This window comes from Callospermophilus lateralis, chromosome 1 (assembly GCF_048772815.1).
Source record: "Callospermophilus lateralis isolate mCalLat2 chromosome 1, mCalLat2.hap1, whole genome shotgun sequence".
Taxonomy (NCBI): domain Eukaryota; kingdom Metazoa; phylum Chordata; class Mammalia; order Rodentia; family Sciuridae; genus Callospermophilus; species Callospermophilus lateralis.
Window position 1 is genome coordinate 46,311,604 of NC_135305.1, and position 25,442 is coordinate 46,337,045.

The window sequence follows — 25,442 nt, forward strand, 5'->3', positions numbered from 1 at the left end:
ATGAGTTTTTTTGTTGTTGTTATTTATTTTGTTGTTGTTGTTACTATTTATTCCTTGTTGTTCCTTCTTGGCTAGAAGAGAAAGGTACCATTTTGCCATTCTTAATATTGTTGGAGACATATTTCAAGAATTGTTTTTTTTATCTTGTAGAATTGAAAATGGGATTCATATATTCCAAATTCTTAGAATAAAAGTAAAAACACATTTACAAGGTTATATCATTTTCTTGATATAGTAAGTATTGAAGATTACTCATACACACAAAACAAACAAGTATAACTAGTATTCATAAAGACTAGTAAGCGAAACGCAGCAATATACTAAAATAACAATACACTATAATCATAAACTTAAGAATTGTTTTGTAAATCTATTAACAAAGAAGTAGTTCTCTTATAAGGTTGGGAAGAGCATGGATTTTGACTTCAAACAAGCCTGATTAAAATTCCAGCAATGTTACTTGAATGTTGTATAATCTTAAGCATATTCCTTATCATCTTTGTATTTCATTGTTTTTACAAAATTGACTTCAAAGGGATTATGAGAAGAGTAAATGAAATACTTCTTGATACAATTGCACCAACACTTTCTATGCTAACTTTTTAAGTTATATTCTAGAATCCCATAGAAATTGCATGGTTATTATTTTTTCCAATCAGCATTTTGCATTGGTTTAGGCAATATTTCTTAGGTATCAGTTGCATATCTAGTTATTATGGATATAAATTAATATATGCATGAACATTGAGTCAGTTAAATAAATAAAAACATTGTCTAAAATGACTCCTATAAGGAGAATCCACCTTAAAGATTGCTCCAATCTCCCACTCTCCAGGGATTTCCTTAGCAATATGCATTCAGCTTTTACTCTGCACACTACCACTCAAACAAATGCATATTTAAAGCCAAAGGAACTGGGGTTAGGAGTAAAAGCATTTTATGAATCTAAACCACTATTATATTATTAAGCCACAAGTACAATTTGATAGTTCACTCAGACATTTATAAGACTTGACTGATCTCTAAACGCATTCTGCAGATCCAATCTACATCCATTTGTAGCTAAGTGAGTACTTAGCCCATGATAATCCAGTGTCCTCTGTCCCAAACAAAATAGATGGCCTTCTTTAAGGTGGCTTCTCCTTATAGGAGTCATTTTGGACAATGTTTTTTATTCATTTAACTGACTCATTGTTCATGCATATATTAATTTATATCCATACTAACTAGATATGCAACTGATACCTAAGAAATATTGCCTAAACCAATGCAAAATGCTGAGTGGAAAAATAGTGGAACAAATATTTATTTTCAGGAAAATAAAGCAATGAAAATAAAACAAAACAATATAAATGAAAAGTAATATTATCAAATCAAAAATACAAGGACAGAATGAGATAACACAGTAACAAATGCTGAGCCAATAGGAGAGGATATTGCTGAGGGCCGCAATGGTCAGGGGAAGAAGTTTACTGTAAGGAGTGACTGCTGATCTGAGATTTAAAGGTTAAGAACAAGTTCAATGGGTGGAGAGGAGGCTACTTCAGAGAAGACCACTATGTGAGCAAAATCAAGGAGTCAAGGGATACATGGGATGTGACAATGAATGGACCATGATTGGCTCAGCTGGCTAGCAAAGTAATAGGTGTCTGGTTTGAAAAAATAGGTTCAAATGGATGATTCATTCTGCAGGTAATGAAGAGTAAGGCAGAAATTTGCACACCAATACTTACTTCCCCCTAATTCGGTGGTCATAGAAAACTTCCTGATTTAACTGGATGAGCATCCAGAGCAAGGAGTATTTGCAGCTCTCCCTTAGAGCTGTGCAATGGGAATGGAAGTGGTGTATCTTCTGGGTATGTTCTTAAAGGAAGAGCCATGTGCCTCTTCCTCTTTAATTTTTTCCTTATCCAGTCTACTACTTGAAATGTGGAGGTAAAGTGTGCTATTTGGAAGTGTGATATTCAGGGTACCTCAGGATATCAGACTCTATAAATGTGTCATTCAGGCTACTTCACTATATCAGACTAGTAGGACAGAAGGAGACTAAGCCCCAAACATCTTCAGACTGCCATACTTTGGGCTAATCACACATGTGTTTTATAAAATATAAATTCACTCCTATTTGGTTTAATCTATTATCTTTTGAGGTCTCTAACAACTCAGTTGAACCCAAGTGTTGAGCTATAATCTCCTTATAGTCCTCAGGGCAGTCAGATTAGAATGGCCAGTGGTCTCTGACCTTCGTTTACCCCACCATGCTGAGTGAATGAGATATACACTAATGAACTGAAAAGTTCTGTCTTACATAAAACAGGCAACCTCTGGATGTGTAACAAAGTGACAGATTAAGAATTGTGCTCTTCAAGAATTTGAATGATATTTAACAGATGCATGTGGACCAAAGTTAGAAATGGGGATATCAGGAGATGGGATTTCTAGGAGAGAGGGCCAGAAAGGAATTTGTTGAGGTGATGATAATATTCTGTATCATGATTGTGCTTGAGGTTACATGAGTGTGTGTGTGTGTGCATGCGTGCATGAGTGAAAACTGAACAGTTAAAATTGATATTATATATGTATGTATGCGCATATAATAAACCTCAGTAAAGCTGATTCAAGTAATTAATTTGGCTCTGCATGTGTACACAGATATATCAGTAGGAGTTCATAGATAGGGAAAGAGCCATGTATGGCTTCAAATCTTTAGATAATTTCTGGGTTTACAATAGGAAGAATGAAATTAGAAAGACTAAAGTGTTAATTTGAAGGAAGAAGTAGTAGAATTTGGAGAATCACTGGACCCGGAGATATTGATTCTGATGTAAGAAATCTACCTTTCTATGTAGAGAGTCAGCTGAGCCTCACCACAGGCTGATGAAGACACCAGAGGCTGATGAAGTCAAAGAGGAGAGGGAGGAAGAAGAGCTGTGGCTCCTACTCGTTAGATAAATAGTATCTCTGAGTCCATTAATAAAACGGGACTGATGATGCTTACAAATTGCAAAAACATTCTGAAGAGCAGAGGCAATACATGCAAAGTGTCTTTCATGGTGGGTCTGTTCCTCAGAGAAAGATGGATTGCAATTAACAAGTTAAAATAGAAAGCTAATGAGCTTTCAAGATGATCAAAGATCCTCCCATACTTATTTCTAAGGTGTGCTTGGATGTGAGGGTATTTCCCTCACATTTTTATTAGAATTCAGTTCTGAGGAAAGATGAATTCACTTTTAAATCGCAGGATGATGATAACCAGGGGGAACAGTTAGGCAAAGCAACATAGTATTTGGCAGTATTTTTTTAAAAGGGGGCAGCTCCTTTTGCCATGAAAGAATTCAGTACGTCTTCATTTCTTATTTCTTTACCTCCTTTGACTCATCTGTAGGAGTGGGAGTTCAGACAAAAGAAGCTCTTGTAGCATCCTGCTTAAGATTCTCTTCATATGAGATTTGGTTCATGGCCCATTTTCTGTCAGGCTTCCTGAGATGGAAAAGCAATGCATAAAAATTCTCAGGCTCCTCAGTGAATTCTCCTGAGCTGCAGACTGGAATTTACAGCTGCCTATAGACATCTCCATCTGTATGTCCTACAGGCATCTCCAACTCAGTCTGTCCCAAACCAAATTAATTACCCTCCCACACATTCATTCTCCTCCAGCCTTCTATCTGGGTTAATGCCGTTGCCAATTTACCTGATTCAAAATGTAGAAATTTCACTTCTTTTGCTTTTTGTCCCACACTCCCCAAGGTCAATCTGCTGCCAATTTTTGTGGATTCACTCTGTAGTTATCTGTTTTACGCACTCTGATTTTTGACTTCTATTGTTCTGGTGAGGATCTTTGCCTCTCTCCAGAGGCACAGAAGAAGTAGTCCATCTAGTCTACCTCCAGGCTGTGTGGCATCTTATAGCTCCAGAGAGCTCCATTTACCTAGACTGGGTAAGAGATGGTCTGCCCCCCGCCTGGGGGGGGGGGTTGTGCAATGGGTGCACCTATCTCCCTGCATCATTTCCCATTTGTCTAATCCAGTGAAATTTCTGAAACAGGCATTACTTCTTTTTCTGGAAACACTTCAGGGGCTCTCCATGGAACCTACAGAAGAATGAAACTCTCAATCCAATTTTCACCCATTTCCTTTACCATGATTTTTTTTTTCAATTCTTATATGTTCTGTCTAACCACACTGAATCAAAATAATGTTCACTTTTTAACCCCAGAGCTCATGGAATGTTCTCCATGAGGTAGCTGAGTTTCTCTCCTTCTTCCTGACCCAACTTGAAGATCATTTCCTTGGTGTAGCTGCCTTAATTCCACCTTCCTCTGTATCGTCTTCCTAAGCACGGCCTTACCTACTGCATATCCCTTTATTAGGTTTCCTGTGGTTATCACAATGTCTCCAACCCAGATTTGACAGGGCTTAAGAACAGACATCATTTCTAATTGCCATCTCAGGTGTCCAGGGCACTTTGAATTGCCTGTTAACCAGTCTAAGAATAATCTTCCTGGGCTGGGGCTGGGGCTCAGCGGTAGCGCACTTGCCTGGTATGTGTGAGGCACTAGGTTCGATTCTCAGCACCACATAGAAATAAATAAAATAAAAGTCTATCAACAACTAAAAAAAAATATTAAAAAAATAATCTTCCTAAAGTTTTACTCTGAAGGTGGCAATTTTTACCAAAGAAAGCTTTAAAAAATATCCCAAAGAAACACAGACAGCAAACTCCCTCAGCTCTGCAGCACTAAGCACACTTTTTAAAGTTCCTTGAGATTTTATTATTCCAGGTGCACTGCTACCGTAAGAGTTCTTTTCGGACCCATGCTATAAATGCCACCTGTTTCCATTAAGCAAATGTATTATACATGATTGTCTAAATTTATGTTGACTCTTCTAGAGAGTGGTTAATATAGTAATATATCAAAATATCTAGTCTCAAAATGTAGAAATCAACTTTTATTTTGCAACTTAAGAACTTTTTTTTGTAAGCTCAACATAAGCTTGCTTTTTCTATGAGTGTGGCACATCACAAAACACATAACCAAATTTTACCATTATCCAAATAATTCAAGCAAAATTCATAGCTGCCTCAATTACTTGGGTATTATTAGCAAAACTATGGGGAGCTGGGGTGTTGAGGATATTAGGGAAAGGAATTCTTTTGGTTCTGATTGAGCAAGTAATTCAGTTTTCTTTGAAATCTATGGATGATTTTAAATAAGACAGTTAACTTCAAATATTGTATTTCTTAGACATTTTTTTCTTTCTAAAGTGATAAGCATCTTGCTGTGTCACACTAGTGTCATCGAACTCCTGAGGTAAAGTGATGCTCCTGCCTCAGCCTCCTGAATGGCCAAGACTACAGGAGTGTACCACCATACTTTGGCTAGACCAATCTTCCTTTAAAAATTAAAACAGTTATAAAACCTGGGATATGAAATCATTAAGGAGGTATATTAACACAAATAGGCATAGTTTTATATTCTATCAAACTATATTATTTATCATACTTCTACAAAGAAAGCTTTAAAAAGCACATCTTTTTTGTCTTCTCAGGGAAAATACATACTTGTATATATTAGTTATGGAGTTTGGAAATTATTAATAACTTATTCAAGCATTGCTTCTCATTCCTTTCACCACTTGTAAACCTCTTCAAGTAGCAAAGGTGCTCATATGTACAAAAAATAGGCCCAAATCATTACTCTCTAGAAAATATTTATTGACAGTTGTTTTAATTTTCTTTCCATAATCTGAAATAAACATAACATAATACACAAAATACAGTAAAATGCACTTTTCCCATTTCAAATAAATATATTTTACCTTTGTAAAAAATTAATAATCTGTGTAATTCACCACAGTATATTAATCAGTGAAATAAAGCAAAGATAATCTCTTGTTAAATTGTCACTTATTTTAATGTTTCTTACAGGCATTTTTCTGGGGACAAAGAAAATTACTTTCTGTAAAATTATATTGGCTTGAAGACTGTTACTTCTTTTTGGAAAAGGCAAATATGAGCTCTTTTAAAGCATGTTCATTGTCAAAAAGAATCTTTGCTTCAAAGAAAATGGCATCCAAGTCTTTACTAAATCAACTAAATTATGCGTGAATTTTCTTGTTAATACTTCCTAGAGACCAGATTGTATTCAGAATTAAAATGATTCCTATGTATCACACTGGTAATTTTCGAAATTAGTGGTTAAGTACTTAAATTAACAGTTATAATGTAGACTCAAGACAGAACTTAAAAGCTCTATGAACAGGAAAGACTAAAAAATAATGGTGCTATACAAGACAAATTTATCCTTTTCACAATTGTTACTCTTAACATTATAAGAATTGAAATCTACTGAATTATACAAACTTAGAACAGATTTATATACACATATTTCCCTGATCAGTTAAAGACAATGTGTTTGCTCTTATAGATGTTAAGAACATTTCAATAACCAGCAAAAAATCACAATTAGGTTGACACCAATTTGAAATGTTCATATGTGCAATCTAGTCACCCTCAAAAGAATACATTACCAAGTAATACAAGTCATTAGTACTGTTTAACTTCCTATGTTAGCAGTTAATTGATACATTATATACTAGCCAGTGGAAGAAAATCAACCTTTATGTAGGTCTAATCTGAATATATGTGTCTCATTTACATGGATGCAGAAATGCCAACCAAACCATACTACCTCAGAACATAACTGTATTCAGTAAAAATCTTATAAGAGCTATAAAGTGGCTATTAGATCTGTCCTTAGCATCATAAAGGGCATCAGTTATTGTCCAGGTGGTGACATAAGAAACTTTTTCTCTCAGTTTTAAAGAGTAGAAAATCATACACTTAGACATTTTTTACATCTGCAAATTTCTGAAACAAAAAACTGTAATCAAAAATTCACAAGTCCCATAAAACAAGTTTGATTCTTTCTTTGACATTTTTTATAATTCTTCCATCTCAAAGTGTGTATTAAAGCTGTTTGCCATGGATGTGTGTTCAAAAATCCTTGAAAGACTTGGTTTCAACAGTTCTACTGAGTGACATGACAGGTGCTGAGCGTTGTCATTCTTTAGGGACATCATTTGGTCTGTCCCAGGCTCTCTTCTGTCATAATACAGAGCCCAGAGCAGAGTAATGGTGAGAATCATAGCCAGGATTTGTGTCACTCCAATAGAGATCCCTAGAAATCTTAGTACTTGCAGTTGTTTGGTTCCTCTCAGAAAAGAATACATTTTCTTCCCACAACCCTGTAAAAGAAATAACATGATCAATATTACTGTAGATATGTTACAGAGGGTCAAAAGTAATGAAATCAAAGAATGTATCAGTTAACTAGAATCATAAAGTTAAAAAAATAACTCTCAACAGGAAAGGCTTCTGAGAAGATGAGAGGGAAGAATGCACCTTTTAAAAAGCCTGCTTAGCTGATTCTGATGAGCCTGTCCCTTCTTTCATTGTCTACACAATCAGAAATTAAGACTCACTTGTATGATGTCTTATGTCTAGTACAGAGATTGGCAATAATTTTTTTTTTTTTTTTTTTTGCAAAGGACTCAATAGTAAATATTTCAGGTTTTTTTTCCAGGCTGTACGACCTCTATTGCAACTACTTGTTTCACCCACTGTAATATGAAGGCAGCCATGTGTAAATAAATGAAAGTGAGTATGTTCCAAAAAAAACCTCATGTGCACCAGAAGGCACTGGGCCAGATTTGGCTACTCATAGGCAATCGATTGTTGACCCTGGATTCAGACAGATCTAAATTTTTCTAAAACAATATTATTATTATTATTATTATTATTATTATTATTATTATTATTATGTTCATTGTTGAATTATAGCTAATTTGAGCAGACTTTTCCCCAGTGATCAGAAGCATTTCCACAATTGGCTGCTGGAACGTGATGACACATAGAAATCACCCTATACACCCCACCTTATCCTCTTTCCTGGCTTATGGCAGAAATACACATGAAATTATTATCATGAACTAATTTCTAGTTCTACCAGGCAAGGATCTGAAACACATCTTTAGCTCCTGTACAAGTCAGAAACACTTAAGAAAGAATGAGAAAGGTTTTTGTTTGCATTTTAAATACAAAAGCCTAAGAGTTCCCATGGCCGATATCAAAACCAATTCTGAAGGGAGAGGAGAGGAGGAAATGTGTAGGAGAAGGAAAAATCATGGCAAAAGAAAAATAGGTGAGGGGGAACAAAGGAGGTAAACTGTCACTAGCAACTGTTGTGTCCCTCTTGCGGGACCAAAGCATACTCGCCTTATCTCTAGTAACCAGTGTCTCAAGTGACCAAGCAGCGATGCCTTGTGTCTAGTATCCACAGTAAAGAAATAATTCACTCTCTTAAAGGGAAATTAATTGTAAATTAAAGTGAAAAGCTGAGAAAGCTCTTTATAACAAATTTTAAGAACCTTGAAAATTCTGAGATTTTACGATACTTGGAAGCTAACAAATTAGGCTGCCATTCAATGGCTGCTGGCAGAAGACAGAGACATTGGATTGTATTACTGTTAGCAATGGCAAACGCCTGAGAAAATGTCAGTTCCTCAAGTTCCAAGGACAACATGTAGAAGGTCAGATGATGTCTGCACACACAGAAGGCTGTGTTATGGAAGAAGAATCTAAATCTAAGCTAAGGGAACCCTCATCTTTGGTAATGGGCAATAAGCATATCTGCCTTTTACCTTAGAGAGGATAACCTTTACTGTACTAGACAGTCTACAAACCTGTCATTTTCTAGGATGGGAGAAAATATATCTATTTTCTAGGCTGTTTTCTTTGCATACATCCCAGACAGCTCAGATCAATGGCATCCACAGCCTTTGTCACTAGAAATGCAGAAAGTGAGCAGTCTTAAAAAATTATCTCCTAGCAAGAACTTGACTTTGAAAGTTCTTATTTATTCTGTGTAGTAAGAGTGACTCAGTGCTTATCCAATAGCAGTAGCTATTTGAATGAGAAGAAATTCATAATTATTCAAATTATTTTGTTCCAAAAGAACTCACTAAGCCAACTAAAGCAAGACTATTTAGTCAGTTGTTAATTTCTATATTATTTTGGTGGTGAGAAAGGAATAAACATAATTCTTCCATTTCAAAGATACTTATTGCTACCTTACCCAATAAGGAATTACTCTAGAGAAATTAAAAAATCAAGTAAAATTAGTTGTGGACACTTCTAAATAACTCCATTTTTCTGGTATGACCTGCAATAAAAATTAACAGCAAATGATAAGCAAATGTTTATCTCTTTTGCCAAAAGTGAAATTAAAATATTTATGATTTTATAATACCTAAATGGATATTATAATGTCACTTCTGACTATTATACATACAAGAAATATATACACATAGACATACATATATTCTGACTGAAATCAAAATATATGTCACAAAACAATTTAACGAAGTTTAAGTACTTTTCAAAGAGTTCCACTTGGGTATTCTATCAGAGCCCGTTCACTTTTATGTTTATGTATTATTTAACAAGCATTTTTAATGTGCAACAATAGAGTATAACAGTTGAGATGTGAACTGCAGAGACAATGGTCCGAATTGAAATCCCTATTCTGTTACTTATAAGCCTTGTGACTTTGGGCAAGGTACTTAATCCCTCTGTGCTTCTGTTTTCTCATCAGAAAACCCGGATGTTAAGGGCGTTTACCTGTTTGGGATATTGGGGAATTAAATGAACAAATACTTAGAATGATGTCTTGTGCATGGCAAGAGGCCAGTGGGGTACCAGATATTACCTGGTGTGTCAGGTCACAGATTAGAATGCTCAAATTAAAAACAGATGAAAAATCTGTGACCAACAGATATTTATGGGAAAGTATGAGGCACAACAATTTGTAACACGCTACAAAAACACCAAAAACAGAGCATGTGTCACCAGTAAATACTGATGTCACATTCCCAGTGGCTGTCGCTGTGTTTTGGAACAGTAAAGTCATTCATGCAAAATGATTATCTTCCACTGAGACATTAGATCACTAGCATCCTGATTAAGCAGAGAAATATCTAACAAAATCTGGAAACATACGCCCCCAAAATAGCTAAATTAAAAAAGGTTCACAGGAGACAAAAGGCCTAGGTTGTTGGCTCTGAACAAGTTTTAACTTCTGCTTGCTTATGTGTAAATTAGAATTATATCCAACATACCTGACAGATTGTCAGAAGTCTTCTATGAGCAGATAATTATGAGATAATTAAATGAATTAAATATTTAGAAAAAAGGTTTGATCTCAAAATGGAAAATTGAGATATGAATACTTCACATAACATTATTGACAAGCAATGTGGTACTATAGTCTCACACCTGATTTTCAAGGAATTAATAAAAAATGGCTTGGATCATGTGTGGCTGACCCCTACCTGTGTTCTCAGTATTTAATATAAATATTGATGGTCAGAAAATTAGTATGGAAGATCATTATTTTGGGTTATGATAATTACAAGGAATATTAGAATTAAAAATAAGCCACTCAAGGATATAAAATTTAAATTATATAAAAATAGTTCAAGAAATCTATTGTTAAACCTGATGATCATAATTAATAATTAATATGTTTAAAAAAGCAAATCATTCAAAAAATACATATGCTGATGATTCAAACCTATGAAATTCTATCAGTCAATTATCACTTAATTTTTACCTTTTTAACAATCTCTGGGTTTAAATTTTATCCATAAATTTCTCTCTCTCCCTCTCTCTTCTTTATTGGTAAAGTTCTCCCCTCCTTTTGGACTAATTCATTTTAAGCTAAGAAATTACACAGAAGAGGTGATTTTTAAAGCTATGAGTAAAACAAAGTAGAAATTAGTAACTAAGTACAGTCTATTGTGCTTCCTATTTTCACATTGTGGAAATTTCATTTCAATATTTTTAGAGTAATCATATTTATTTTTTAAAAAGTCATAGTAGATCATATTTCAAAGGATGGTTTGGGAATTAGATGTATTAGTTAACAGCTTTCCATTTTTTAAAATTTATTTATTGTTCTAATTTGTTATACATAAAAGCAGAATGAATGCATTTCAATTTATAGTACACAATATAGAGCACAATTTTTCATTTATCTGGTTGCACACAAAGTAGAGACACACCATTAGGGTCTTCATACATGTACTTAGGGTAATGATGTCCATTTCATTCCACCGTCTTTCCTATCCCGTCCCTCTTCCCTTCCCCTCCCTCCCCTTTGCCCTGTCCAATTTCCATTTTTTTTTTTTTTTTTTTTTTTTTAAGCACAGCTAAAAACACTTCTGGATTGACATCAGCTAAATGCACACAGTTAGGACTTCTGAGTAGTCTCTCTTCCATATAAGCAGTGAAAGCAGTAGACAAAAATGGAGAATCAACTTTTTCAGAACTCTGGAAATCAGCCAAAGGCTTACAGCAATCTGAGCAGCATTTATGCAAGTAAAGCATCTAAATCTCAGTAAGAATTATAAGCTTTGTGACATTTTTATTTGCCCTCTTCCTAGTCTTCCTCCTCAGCTCGTTGGGAATACTGAAAATCATGGTGAAAACTGGCAGACTCATGCCTACCAGAGGGGCAAAATGAGGTTAGAGCTTCTGTAAAAAGCCTCATTCTCAATGAGAACTGTCATTATTTATTAGGTCTGGTGATCCCCTAGAAGACCTCACTTACAAGGCTGTCTTTATTTGACCTGAGCTCAACTGGGGGGAAAACCTTTTCTCCTGAGAAGGTTTACCAAAGACAATCAGAGGCTGCTGCTGATCACTGAGGCTGTAAAGCATTTCATAAAAGTTGCACACTGTGAGCTGACCAAAAAGCTTGAAAGAAAAAGGTAGGCATTGGTAAGTCCATATTGGGCTTGGCCAGGTTCGGACACGGGGATCTAGAAAGTTATGTACATGCCCAGAGCTACACATATGCTCTGGGAAGAACCAAAAAGAGCCCAAGATCTCACCTCTGGATAGCCTTGAGGTTCTGTGCAACTTTGGCAAAGCCTGTGAGAATTATTGGTTTCACGTATCTAAAGAAATCTGTTCATTCATTTATTGACCACTCAGCTATCTGAGCAGTGACTTCAGTGACCACATATGACAAAGAATACAGGCTTTACAGAATTAATTTAGAAAAGTCCTTAATTAACAAATAACAACAATAAACATTGGAGGGAGTGAGAGAGAATCTGATATCCAAAATTGTTACATTAAATTATTTAAAATGTCCAGTGTTCTACTAAGGAAAAAAAATCGTAAGACTTGCAAAGAAAGAAGAAAGCATGGCTCATACATAGTGGGGGGAAAGCAACCAATGAAATTATACTCATAATGGGAGGATCTCCTTGTCTCAGTAGACAGTCCATTCACACTTGAGCAACTTTAATTCTTTTTTTTTTTTTTTTTTTTTTTTTTTTTTTTTTGTGGTGCTGGGGATTGAACCCAGGGTCTTGTGCATGTGAGGCAAGCACTCTACCAACTGAGCTATATCCTGTGAACAACTTTAATTCTTAATAGTCATTTCCTTCTTGGAGCCTGAATATACTGGTTCTAGTTCTACTCTTAGCCCACTCCCTTTTCATAAAATTGAGACATAACTGAAGATTTATCACTTTCCCTATAACCTATCTCTTCTCTAGGTTAAATATTTCTGGTTTCTTCAAGTTTTCCAAATGTATATACTTCATTGTCTTGATGATCCTTTCCTGGATTATGCTGATTTTGTCAGTTTTTTTGACAATGACATCAATTTTTAACTTTATAAACCTAAAAATATGCAATATTTTTAAAAAAACAATCAAGGCTATTATGAAAAGGTTTAGATCCAATGAAAAAATAAGTTTTGTCAGTTTCCCAGAGGAGTCAACAGAGGATTGTATTGTTAAGCCACATAGTTGGGAGTTGGCGTCCTTCCATATCACTAGAGCCTGAGATTTATCTCCATGTGGATGTGGGCAGGTGTGACTTATTCAAAGCAAAGGTCTTATGTGTTACCGTTCAAGCATGAAGTGTTCTCCAAAAGCTTATGTGTCAGACAATGCAGGAAAGTTTAGAGCTGAAATTATTGGGTGAGGATCTTAACCTAACCAACACATTAATCTACTGATAGGGATTAACTGGGTGGTAACTATAGGCAGGTAGGGTGTGGCTGGAGGAAGTGGGTCACGGGGGCAAGCCTCTGAGATATATTTTATCCATGGTGAGGGGAGCCATATCTCTCTCTCTCTCTCTCTCTCTCTCTCTCTCTCTCTCTCTCTCTGTCTTCCCCCCTCCCTCCCTCCCTCCCTCTCTCTCTCCTTCCTGGTGAAATGACCTGAACCACTTTCCTCCACCATACTCCTCTGCCATAACGTTTGCAACACCTTGGGCCCCAAGCAGAGCAATGGAGTCAGATATCTATAGACTGAGACCTCTGAAACCATAAATCCCCAATTAAACGTTTCAACTTTTCCTCCTTTAATTGTTTTTATTAGGTCTTTTGATCACAGAAGCAAAAAAGCTGACTAAAGCAGAAATTAGTACCAAGAAGTGGGGTTGCTGCTGTGACTAATCTGACAATGTGGTTTAGAAGCCTTTAGAATTTATGGAAGTAATTTTGAAAATTTTCAAGATACAAGCTGGAAAAAGTTTTAGATTATTGTAAGCAGAGTTTAATGGGCAATTCTGAAGACCAGAATGCAGATAGGACTGTGGACAGTAAGGAGTGGGCTCAGATTTTAGAGGAGAAAGATTGTATTGGAAATTGGACTAGAGACCATTCATGTTATATTCTGGCTAAGAAGTTGCCCACATTTTGCCTGAGTTCTGACACTTTCTGTGAGGCTGAATTTAATGGTGATGAATTTCTTAATCTGGTGAAAGAAATTTCTAGGTGGCCCAGCATTCAGGCAATGACACGTATATTAATGGCAGTTTTTAGCCAGGTTAATTGTGATAATCAGGAGCAGAAAGATTTGAAAAACTTGCAGTTTGATCAGAAAACTGTGAGTAAAACTGGGGCTAGCTAAGGAATGTGTGGTTGCTAAAGACATTACAGATACTAAAGAAATTCTAAAGACTGCCCAGAGACAATAAGAAAGATGGCTTGAGGGCATCTCAGGAATTGGCAAGACCACACCTATCTCAGGCTCAAGGGAGTAAATGTAAAAATTCCTTTGAGAAGAGACAAGGGGGCACCTGGCTTGCATAAAGTGTTCTGAAACTTTAACCATGCTTAGCCATACAGGTCCCTGGAGGCTGTGCAGCCAAGGTTCCAAGATTCTTGGCTGATGTTCAAGATGGTGGCTGACCTTGGTGTCATCCACATGGAGCTTCTTCTGCAGGAATGTAGGATTCTGGAGTTAGGAGGTCATGGAGGTTTCTACCAAGATTTCAAGGGAAGGCTTGGGAGGCCAGACAAGTTGCAACAGGGTAAGAGTGCCTGTGAACAGTCTCTGAAAGGGTGATGCATGGGCATGTGAGAAGAAAAACAAAACTGCAGTGGAGACCCCAAGATTAAGCTGACTTGTACCATGAAACATCTGCAAAGGATAGCTATGGGAACTGAGCAGAGATAAACAAACAGAGGGGTCATGTGGGCTGTAACCAGCAGAGCCACAGGGGTGGAGCTACATAAGGCCTTTGGAAAAAACATCATGAAGTCATCTACCCCAGATTCTGGACATGAGCTACATAATTTGTTTGCCCAGCTGGATTTCAGTTTTGCGTTGGTTCCATTCATTTTTTTTCTATACACTTGTTTCTCCATTTTGTTTGGAATGGAAAGGTACTATGTACCTTTATACAAAGGATATATGTAACTTGCTTCTGATGTTTATAGGAGCTCACACTAAGAGTTTGTTTGGGTTTCAGCGGAGACTTTGGAATGGGATTTGGACAATGCTAAAATTGTTGAGACTATGGGGACTCTTGGAAATGGACTAAATGTATTTTGCATTGTGAGATGGACATGAGCTTTTGGGGGCCAGGGGCAGAATATTATGGTTTAGATATGAGGTGTCCCTCAAAAGCTCATGTGTGAGGAAATGCAATAAATTTTAGAGATGAAATGATTGGATTATGGGTACTTTAACCAAATCAGTGCATTAATTCATAAGTAGTGATTAATTGGTAACTGTAGGCAGATAGGGTCACTGGAGGGTATGCCTTTGTGTACATATTTTGTTCATCATGAGGAAAGCTGTCTCTCTCTGCTTCCTAGTTCCATGAACTAAGCCACTTTCCTTCATCACACTTTTATATATATATATTTTAGTTGTTGATGGACCTTTATTTTATTTATTTCTATGTTGTGCTGAGAATTGAATCCAATGTCTCACCACATGCTAAGCAAACACTCTACCACTGAGCCACTTCCACCATATTCTTCTGCCATGAATTTTGCCATGCCTGGGCCCAGAGCAATGGAGTTGGCCATCTATGGACTGAGATCTCTGAAAACTATGAGCCCCCAAATAAATGTTTCCTCCTCTAATTGTTCTCATCAATCTTTTAGTCACAGAGATGAAAAAGAAACTAAGACACTATTAGACTTCATTTTTATAATAACATGTTAACCTTATCACTTTCTCATTTAGTTAATAAAGCACATAGATAATCCTTTAAACAAGACACAATTTTCATCCTTAAATTCATCATGAGAATTTAAAAACCTCTCAGAAAGAAGTATTATGCACACTGTAAAAAAAAAATAAAAATGGTCCAATATTGAAGATATTTTCCTAGATAATTTAAGAGTAGCAGATATAAAGCCAAAAAAAAAAGTTAAAATTGTGCTCCCTTTGTAAAATTAGAATATTTTCTCTTCTAACATTAGAATATGCAGATAAGCGTGTCTCCTGTTCAGCTGAGCTGTCAGAAAGCTGAGACAAACAGGAAAGTCAACTTTTGCAACCCCATTTGCCTTCACAGTATGCGTGTCTGCTTACTCTTTCTCTGAACTTTGATTTTCCAATTATGTTTAGACCTTATTATTAAGTCATTATACTTTTGTTATGTGCTGAACTCAATCCTTTATGCAATAAAGTAAGATACAGTTGTAAATATAAATAGTAGCACAGTGTCTCTAAAATATACACCATTTAGAAATTTTTGATGACGCAGAGAGCACTGCAAAAACTTGCAACAGAAGTACTGAGCTGAGTATCAGGGAATCATTTACACAAGTACTTTTCAAAGAATATTCATCTATACTTTCTTCTTCAGTCATTATCTAAATTCTTCACAGAAATAGCTCCAGGGTTTATTGTTCATCCTGCATCATTCTTATTGAAGTAATTCAGTTTAAACATAACCTTCAGCTTAGTTTGAGACAAATAATTATGTATGTGATTTACATTTTATCCCTAGAAACTTGGATGCTTTTGTTAAAAAGCGGAATACTCGTCTAGAGAAAAAACTATAAATGTTTCTATAGAATCTGCTATACTGTTGATATTTAGTTGCAAAACACAAACTTCAGTTGAGTAAGTCAAAAAGGGAACAGAAATGTTAGAAAACCAAAACTGCATTCTATTTTGCAAATGCTATTTTATTCAGCTTGAGAAAGAACTGAATTGCACTTATTTGCTTTTCTCAAAGTAAAATATTCTGGTTGATTTTGCCTGAATGTGTTTTCTTCCTAAATAGAGCTATATTAGTCCTACTTTAATAACTTCAGATAATTCAGAGGTATGAGTAAGACTTGGCTAACCTACTTTGCTGGCTGCAGTATTAAAATTCTAGTCAAGTATTAACTGTAAATAATAACACTACCTTTATCAGAGAAAAAGCATGAATCCCTACATTTCCTGGAATCTATCTGAAGGCATGTCAGGATGCCTCATTTCACTTGAGGAAATTACACACTTGAAATTATTCTCTGATCTATCTCTAAAATGAGTTTCTAAAATTGGAAGAACACCCACGGCTTTTCAGTACTCAATATTCACAGGCCACATCAAAAGTCAGGCAGCTTTTTAATGTTTATGAAGATAAAGTGTAAATAAAATCTGGGTGCCAATACACGTCAGTATTGATATTTTTGTAATTGATTTTTGGTAACTCTCAAGTTTGAAATGACTGTGTTAATTATCACATACAAATATACAATATTTAACCTTATTTCTTCTAGAATTGAGGAACTGAATGACAATAGTTCATGACCTCATGAGCTCATGGGCATTAAATTTGGATCAAAAAGTCTGTATTGATACCATAAAGCTCTCATAACAAAAAATAAATAAAAAGAAGAATACTGCACTGACAATCTTTAAGCTCTGAATGGAAACAGATACTTCTTTAAAGAAAAAATAAATAAATAAACAGCAATCAATAAAATTCATAAATGGGACTTTTTGTCCTTTAAAGAGTAAAGTTAACCTATGCCTAGGAAATGCAGTAGAAAAAGTCTTATCCATCTTTACTATATGACGGACCCTTGTATCTCATTTAATCCTCACAATAGCCCCATCAGGTCAACAGAACTATCAAATTGAAAAGACTGTATTTACTGAACAGTTTTCAATTTTACCAAAAGATGGGGTTATAAAGAGACTAGAGTGAGAAAACCCAGTTAGATCCGATTCTCACTAGTGAAACTGGTTCCTGCAGCAGGAGGCTCCCCTTGCCTGGCTGAGCCCACAAGTTTATTCAGAGACTCCTCCTATGAACTGTCCACCCTAAGTATCCATCTGTAAGAAGTTAGAGGGAAAAGGGAAATCACCGAGTCCCAAACACTTGGAAATCTACCTTTGGGAAGCACAAACTTGTAAAACCTGAAAATGTACACTCTCCTGTCATGACAGGCAAAACTAGGGGCAATTTAGCTAGGTTGAACTCTAATTGTAAACCAGTCATTTCTCAGTTTACTTCAATAAATCATGAGCCACTGGTATTATTGTCATTAGCCACCGTTGTCAATTGAAAATGTGTGCTTACTGTGCGCCAAGTGGTGTGCTAAAGATTTCTCATGCAGAACCTCAGTCCCTTTGCCATATTACAATGAAGTAAGTACCTTTTATATCGTTTCTGATAAGGGCACTGAAGTTTAGAAAGGAAAAATTCTACAAACACTCTTGCTCTTGACCACTCAACATCTGAAAATGTTAGTATCTCTAAGCATGGGCTTTGGAATCAGAAAGATCCAGACTTAGTCACTGACTTATTCGACAAGTAGGCTAAGTTGTTCAGCCTCTTTGTGCCTCACTTTTCTAGTCTATAAAATGGATATGATACTACTGTAGCTTCTTCAAAGAATTACTTTGTATCTTAATGAGGGAATGCACTTAAAATAGTTAATCATAGAGCTATATAAATAAATGTCCTATTTGAAAAGTCCAATGTGTATGTCAGAGCTTGAACGCAACTCCCCAAAATATGGTACGCTGAGTATTTCTGAGCTGAAGGAGACAGGAAGGCTGCAGAGGCAAGAAGGTCTCTCCTGCCTTCCACCATTCTTCTCTTCCCCTATCTGTTCCCAAGGCATGTATAGAAACCAGAACTCCTTCCCCTGAAGAAAGCCATAAAACCTAGGAAGGTCATTTTCTGACCTCTTCCCTTCTCCCCTGCAGATCCTCATTTGAGAAGGAAGAATCTGAAACAAGTAGAAGTCCCAATTTACTACCAAGAGTTCACAGCCCTTTTTGTCTGATCAAGTTTCTCCAGAACTATCCAATTCTTTCATGTCTCTAAATACAGATTTTCCTGGGTCTCTGGGTCTTCATTTTTGAAGACTTTCTCGTTAAGTAAAACTTTTATTAGCTGTAAGTGCTCTGTTATAGGAAGTGTTAGCCATGAACTTTGGGAGAGGTGAGATAAAAATAGAATTTTTTTTTTTCTCCTATACATGTACTTTTTCAATCTTGTACTTACATTACGTCACCACTGTAAATGGTGGTACACACTGTAAAAAGGCACTGTTCTAGGCTTTCAAAATGCTAATTTATTTAACTCTCAAAAACCAAACAACAACAATAAAAAATCCTAAGAGGTAAGTAATCTGGTCATTCCTACTTTTCACATAAAAAAACTGAAGTATAGAGAGGTCAAAAATTTCCCCAAGGTCATATAGCTAGTTATGAAGGAAAAAATCAAAGATTTAACTCGAAGAGTCTGACTTCAGATCCTTGTCAAACCATGTTTCCTCACTAAGGAAAACTTATTCCTAAGAACCTCTCTTTCTTTCACTTCTTTCCTGCTTTTCCATCTGTCTCTACTTTGGGTGTCTCCACTTTTACTCTTAAGTGTTAGCATTCTCAGAATTCTGTCCTTGGATAAGTACATTATACTACCTCTTTATGTGGTTTCCTCTCCTCCCATGTCTCTTACACACAGATGAGAACTGTGTACTGTTTGTGCCCCACCCCCACCCCCACCCAGTCTGCTCACTTCTTCCACAGTAATTAATGTCCTATAGGGAACACAGCCTTATCCCAGCCCACAGACCACATTTCCCAGCCTCTCGAGTCCCTGCCAGTGGGATGTGAGTAGGGGTGATCAATACAGGCCTTCGTGCAATTGAATGTGCTCCTTCCCACTCACTACCTCAGTTTGCCTCATGCCTGGAAATGGAGAAAATCAGAACAAACTCTGGAAGACAAGTATTTGAAAATGAAAAGTTGTCCCACCATCCTGGTCCCTGGATGAACAGGCAGCAGAGCTGACCAGCAGCATGGACAAACTGAAGGATCTTTGAGAGAAAAATAAACCTCCCCTTTATGTAAGACACTGTATTAGCCCTTTCCCTATTTAGCACACTGTTATGGTCTGGATGTCCCCCAAAAGCTCATGGGTGAGACAATGCAAGAAGGTTTAGAGGAGAAATGTTTAGGTTATGAGAGCCTTAACCCAATCAGTGAATTAATCCCCCAGGGGGATTCACTGAGTGGCATCTGAAGCCCAGGGAGGGTGTGGCTGGAGGAGGTGGGTTATTGGGGGCATGGCTTTGGGGTAATATTTTGTATCTGGCAAGTGGACCTCTCACTGCTTTCTGATCATAATGTGAGCTGCTTCCCTCTGCCACACTCTTCTGCCATGATGTACTGCCTGACCTCCAACCCCTAGGAATGGAGCCAGCCTTCTATGGACTGAGACAGCTGAAAACCATGAGCCAGAGCCTAAATGAACTTTTCCTCCCCTAAAGTTGTTCTTGTCAGGTCTTTTAGTCTTAACTGCAAAAAAGCTGACAAAATCTACATGCCTCACTGAGTTTTGTCTCCAGAGCTCCATATTTCCTACTGAGTTTATGCATGCAGAGTACCTGACAAGAACTTTAAACAAAGCACTTCCAAAATGGAACTAAGAGACTCCAACCCTTCCCTTCAATAAGTGGCTTCTTCATCTATTCAGGGTCCACATCAAAGCCAGGTGTGTTTGTAGGTTCCCTGTCCCCCATTCCCCATAGCCAATTCATCACCTAATCCTATTCATTTTATTTTTAAGTATCTTTCACATTCATTTGCTCCCCTCCATCTTCAAAGCCACTACCTGAATCCCAGCCCTCATAATCACATGAATTATTCACCACTGTCACCTACCTAATTTCCCTGCTTCAGGGACCCAATCCGCACTTCAACCCCACCTCACCTCATTCTCTACAATGTCAGTGTCATGACTTTTAAGCACAAATCTAAGATTGTTATTATGTAAGGTACTTTTCCAGGTCAAAATATTGTAAAGACTTTCATATTCATGCAACCTGAGGGCAAAAATTGCAAGTCTCTACTAATAAAGTACAAGAGGAAAAGTTGATTGAACAGTGAACAAGGAACAGGAAACTCACAATTGAATTGTGTCAAGAAAAAGAGTGAAAGAAAAGAAGAATGCATTTGTATACCTGAGGCAAAACTGGAAGAATAGTTCCAGGCCTTATGAGATCAAGTAAAGCCTGAAGATAAAAAGGATGGCCCCCAGCCCAAACCTATCCTGCAGATACCACCCCAAGCCAGACCCTAACCTGATCCTGCTGGCAGTCTGGGAGGACATAATGAAGTCAGCCAAGAGACACATGGGAACATCTTTGATTTTATATAAAAGAACCCTGAGAATGAAACCTCTTGGGAGTATTCTGTCCAAATAATCACTGAGCCTGAGAAGCTGCCTACTGTTTACTATCAGAGCAGAAGGATCTATGTGTGTTTATCTAAAAGAGTTTCATTATTAATAAACTAGAATCCCATGACTATTTCCTAAGCCTTTCTTTCCTAATAATGCCTCAAATTTGTGATCAGGCTTGTCTTTTCATTTGGCAGCTAAGCACACACTTCAGTATAAACCTGATGTATGAGCAGATATACAAGGTTCTTCATCACCCAATCCCTGTCCCATATATTACTGTGACCTAGCTCTTCTCATCCCTTGGGCTCCCGCTGAGCTCACCTGCTTTCAGCTCTAACTTTGCACCACTGCTTCTTGGCTTGGTAGGCCCTTCTCAGCCTCATGCCTTTCAAATATTTTCCACATCTGAATGATACCTATTTATCCTTTACAATTGGAAGACCAAAGATATATTGCTATCTCTATGTGCTCTGGTTCAATATATCAATCATAAAAAAAAGCAATGAAGGATTGACGACTGTGTGCCAGCTCCTTCATGTGCCCCACTTCAAGATTACCTAAGTCCCACTTCATATTCCAGCTACTGATGTGGCCTTCCATTCTATGCAAATTTGACCAACATCATGTTAGTGTAACTAGCCAGGACCCAGCTGGAGGTCTAAGTTATTACCTGCCTTGAACTTCTCTTTTAATTCTTCTTCCTAACTTTGTTTTGTGTCAGATGTGGCAATCTTATTGGGTGTGGAAGAATACTAGCAACAAAGAGCAAGGTTGGCTGGGTGAAAAACCACTGAGCCCATAATTAGGTAGAGCCTGCTCCACACAGCCTTTTTTATTTTTTCCCTGTACTCACAACACTTTGTCATATCTCAGACAAAGATGCACTGAGGAAAAGTTTATAATAATAAGATGTTGTGTGTGAAAATTTAAAGTAAAAATCGTTTACATTAGTCAAATACACAAAGAGGATTGGCTAATCTTAAGAATTGGTCAAAAAAATGTTAACAAAAGGAATGTTAATGAGAACTATTGAAGACTGACATGCTGTTGAGAAAAATGAATATATACTGAGTATAAAACAAACACCACTTGCCAAATACAAAGAACACAAAGGAGATGGGCAAGAAAAAGAATGAGCATTGACCAAGTTTTTCTCTCTGACCAAACTCTACTCAGGTTCTCCTTAGCTCTTTGTCAACTAGGCCTTGATCTTTGGATCTTCACGTTCACATTTGGGTTGTTCAGTCTTAGTAAGAATCCTGCTAAGTTCACTTAGCTAGAATTCCCCATTCTTCTATTGATCACATTTGATATCTAATCACCTTTCTCATGTCTCCCATCCAGGTGATTGATGTCGATTCCCACTGGCCTGTCTTGGGAGTTAGGTTAGCCAGAATACATCCTGATGCCAAATACTTCCTCTTAGTAATTTTCTGTGCACTGACCCTCACCATCCTCCTTGACTATAAATTCTCACCAGTCCATGCTGTATTCAGAGCTGATCCCAATCTACCCACCCCCAAAGACCCAATGTGCCTACTACAGTAGTTCTACCTCCAATAAAGTATTCCTTATTGTCTTTAACAAGTACTATTATAAGCTCTCCTCATCTTTAACCTGGAGGAGCACCCCTGTAAGTCCATCTGTGTTCTGTGAGCACTAGAGATCTACAGGTACTCCTCTCCACTCAGATTCTTTGCCCTGGAAAAGCCAAGACTCAGAGAAGGTCATATTCCTTCACTCCCATTCGTCTTGCCCTTTCCCATCTCCTTTATTTGTTTTCTTGTATTGGAAGAAGAAGTAAATGACCAACCAAAGAGTCATAAGTGGTTTGGGGTAACCTTATTTGTCAAAGACATACACACACACACACACAAAAAAATTACTAAGAGTCCTTGAAATTTGAACTTGAAACATAAAATGTACCAAGTTTAGAAGTCTAAAGGAAAAGTGTTTCAAAGCAACACAGTTGTGTGGAGGGTATCTCTCTGTTCAACCCTCCATGATCCTCTGTGAATACTTTTCTGAAGCATCAGTGTGTTTATCAGGTTTTTTTTTTTTTTTTTTTTTTTTGTCACCGTGGCAAATATCTGAGAACAACAACTTAAAGGAAGAAAGATTTGTTTTGACTCCAGGTTTCAGTTCACAATTGGCTGACTCCAAGGCTGAGTAACAACATGCTGGAAGGGTGTAGTGGAGGGAAGCTGCTCAACTCTTTGTAGTCAAGAAGAAGCAGAGAGAGGAAGAGAAAAAGAGGAAAGTGCAGGGCTGTACGTCTTCCCACACCTTCCAATAAAGGCTTACCCCCAATAATCCAAATTATTAATCCATCAAATGGATTAATCCATCAAATGGATTAATCCACCTATAAGGCTAGACACCTCAGGATCCAATCATATTGTAAAAGCCTCATCTTTGGAAATTGATGCATTGGGGAACAAACCTTTTAGTCTGAGCCTGTGGGGAACATTCTAGATCTAAACCACAATAAGCTGTCAATATATTAGCAGCAGTCTTATTTCTAACTACAAAACAAAGAAATGTGTCTCTGGAGATGCATTTGCTTGACTGTCTGTTCCTCTTTGCCTTTTATTGTGAGTGGGTCCATTGGAAGCAGGGCTCTTTTGAGCCTGTTTACTTCCATTTATTTTTCTTGAAGTGACACAGAGAGGAGCAGAATGGCATTTCAGTCCTTTGAGGAGCTGTTTATGCTTCTTTTCCCATCTGAGATTAAAAACTGCAACTATTCCTAAAAGAAGTTGGTGAAAGTAATGGCTGTGACAAAACACATATAAAATATTAAAAACTAAAATGGGCTATATCACTTGTCCCTTGAAGTTCATCCAAGAATAGCTCATGTCCATGGGCAAGAGTCTTGGAATTCCTGCCATATAAACACCTGTTTTCTGTCTGGCTTCTTTGTTTTCCTTTTATCTCTCCACTTTTCTTCTCCAGATAAGGTGGATGCAATATTTAGTAATAGGTATGCTGGAAACTCACCAGGTGAGAGAAGGAAGAGATGCACCGTAGATCCCTTATTTACCAACTTAAACTCTGAGTCTGACATTTTTCTGAGGCCAAATCTGACACTTGGCATTTAGAGAGCATGGTTATACAGACAATTCCAAAGAACAGGGTTATAGATAGTCAATACTCATGGGCCCTGAGGGTGAGCCTTTGTACCTGCAGTTCCCTAAGCCAAAAATACTCTTTCTCAAATCTCTTCATGGCTGGCTCCCTCACAAATTGGTCACAGGTCAAATACTATCTTCTAAGACAGTCCATTCCTGTCTATTCCAAATAGCTCCCTTGCCAACAAAGTCCTGCCCACTGCCCTGCTTAGAGTCTTCAATATCGTACTACCACATGTAATTATTTTCTATTACATTTTTCCCATGTTAAATGACTCTATGGCAAACTGGAACATAAATTATAACGAGAGATTTCTGTCAGCAATATTTTTCATGGTTTTCCCAGCATTTAGAAAGGCATGTGGAACTCAGGAGACAATCACAAGACATTTTGGATGAATGAACGACTGGGACCAAACTGAGGGTCAGCAACAGTTTCATCTGTGATTTTTAAGCTGATAGTTTTATACAAGTGCGTAGCTTATGATGGCTATTTGAGGAGTGAGGAGTTCTGTGGCAAACCTAACAATACCTATGATGGGAATCTTTCTAAAATGTGCAATTGTTGCTATATTTCTGCTCTATCATTTTTCACAGGCTTCAAAATGTGTCATATAATATTGGGTCAGGGACCAGGCAGGCCACCAGATGGTTGAAGATGATTTATTTCCTTGATTTCAGACTACTGAAGAAAGATTATAGAAAGAGAGCCAGTTCTTGTCTGAGTTTACAGAATATGAAAGATAAAAGGGGCCTTGAAGTTCATCTAGTCTGGATTCATTCTTAATTTAAAAACGCTTTCTATACCACCAATGACACGGTTGCCTGACCTTGACATTAATGTTTTTAGTGATGAGACACTCACTGTTTTACAAGATAACCTGTCTCACAATTGGACAGATTTTGATGAGCAAGGTCTTCCTTCTATTGATTCAAAATTTCCTTCCTGTAACTTCTGGCCCTGGAGAAACAACACATAAGTCTAGTTCCTGTTCTGAATTATGAACTTTGAAATATTTGAAGACATCTGAAATATCTCCCCTGAGTATTCTCAACTTCAGAATAAACATCCCAAATACCTCCAGTTATTATTCACTTGTTTCTTCTTTTAGACACACACACACTCATCTTCCTACTGTATGATCTCTGGACACACTGCAATTAGGAAACATATGTTCTCCAGGGCAAAGTGGAATTAAGTTTTATTTTTAATTATGGATTTAATTGTACTTGTGCCATAAAGTTATTAAATGATCCACTTTTGTAAGTCAACTATGCATATAATTA

At 37.0% G+C, this 25,442-nt stretch overlaps 1 protein-coding gene across 2 annotated transcripts in view; it reads right to left on the reverse strand.

Moving 5' to 3' along the window:
- Positions 1-5,694: 5,694 nt before the first annotated feature.
- The window catches only part of Tspan12 (tetraspanin 12), a 73,156-nt gene continuing 53,408 nt past the window's right edge, over positions 5,695-25,442 (reverse strand). For both annotated transcript variants that reach the window (XM_076834178.2, XM_076834189.2), the window contains exon 8: positions 5,695-7,247. In XM_076834178.2, coding sequence (XP_076690293.1) covers positions 6,942-7,247 — 306 coding nt within the window. In that variant the 3' untranslated portion in view covers positions 5,695-6,941. The remainder of the gene's footprint in view (positions 7,248-25,442) is intronic.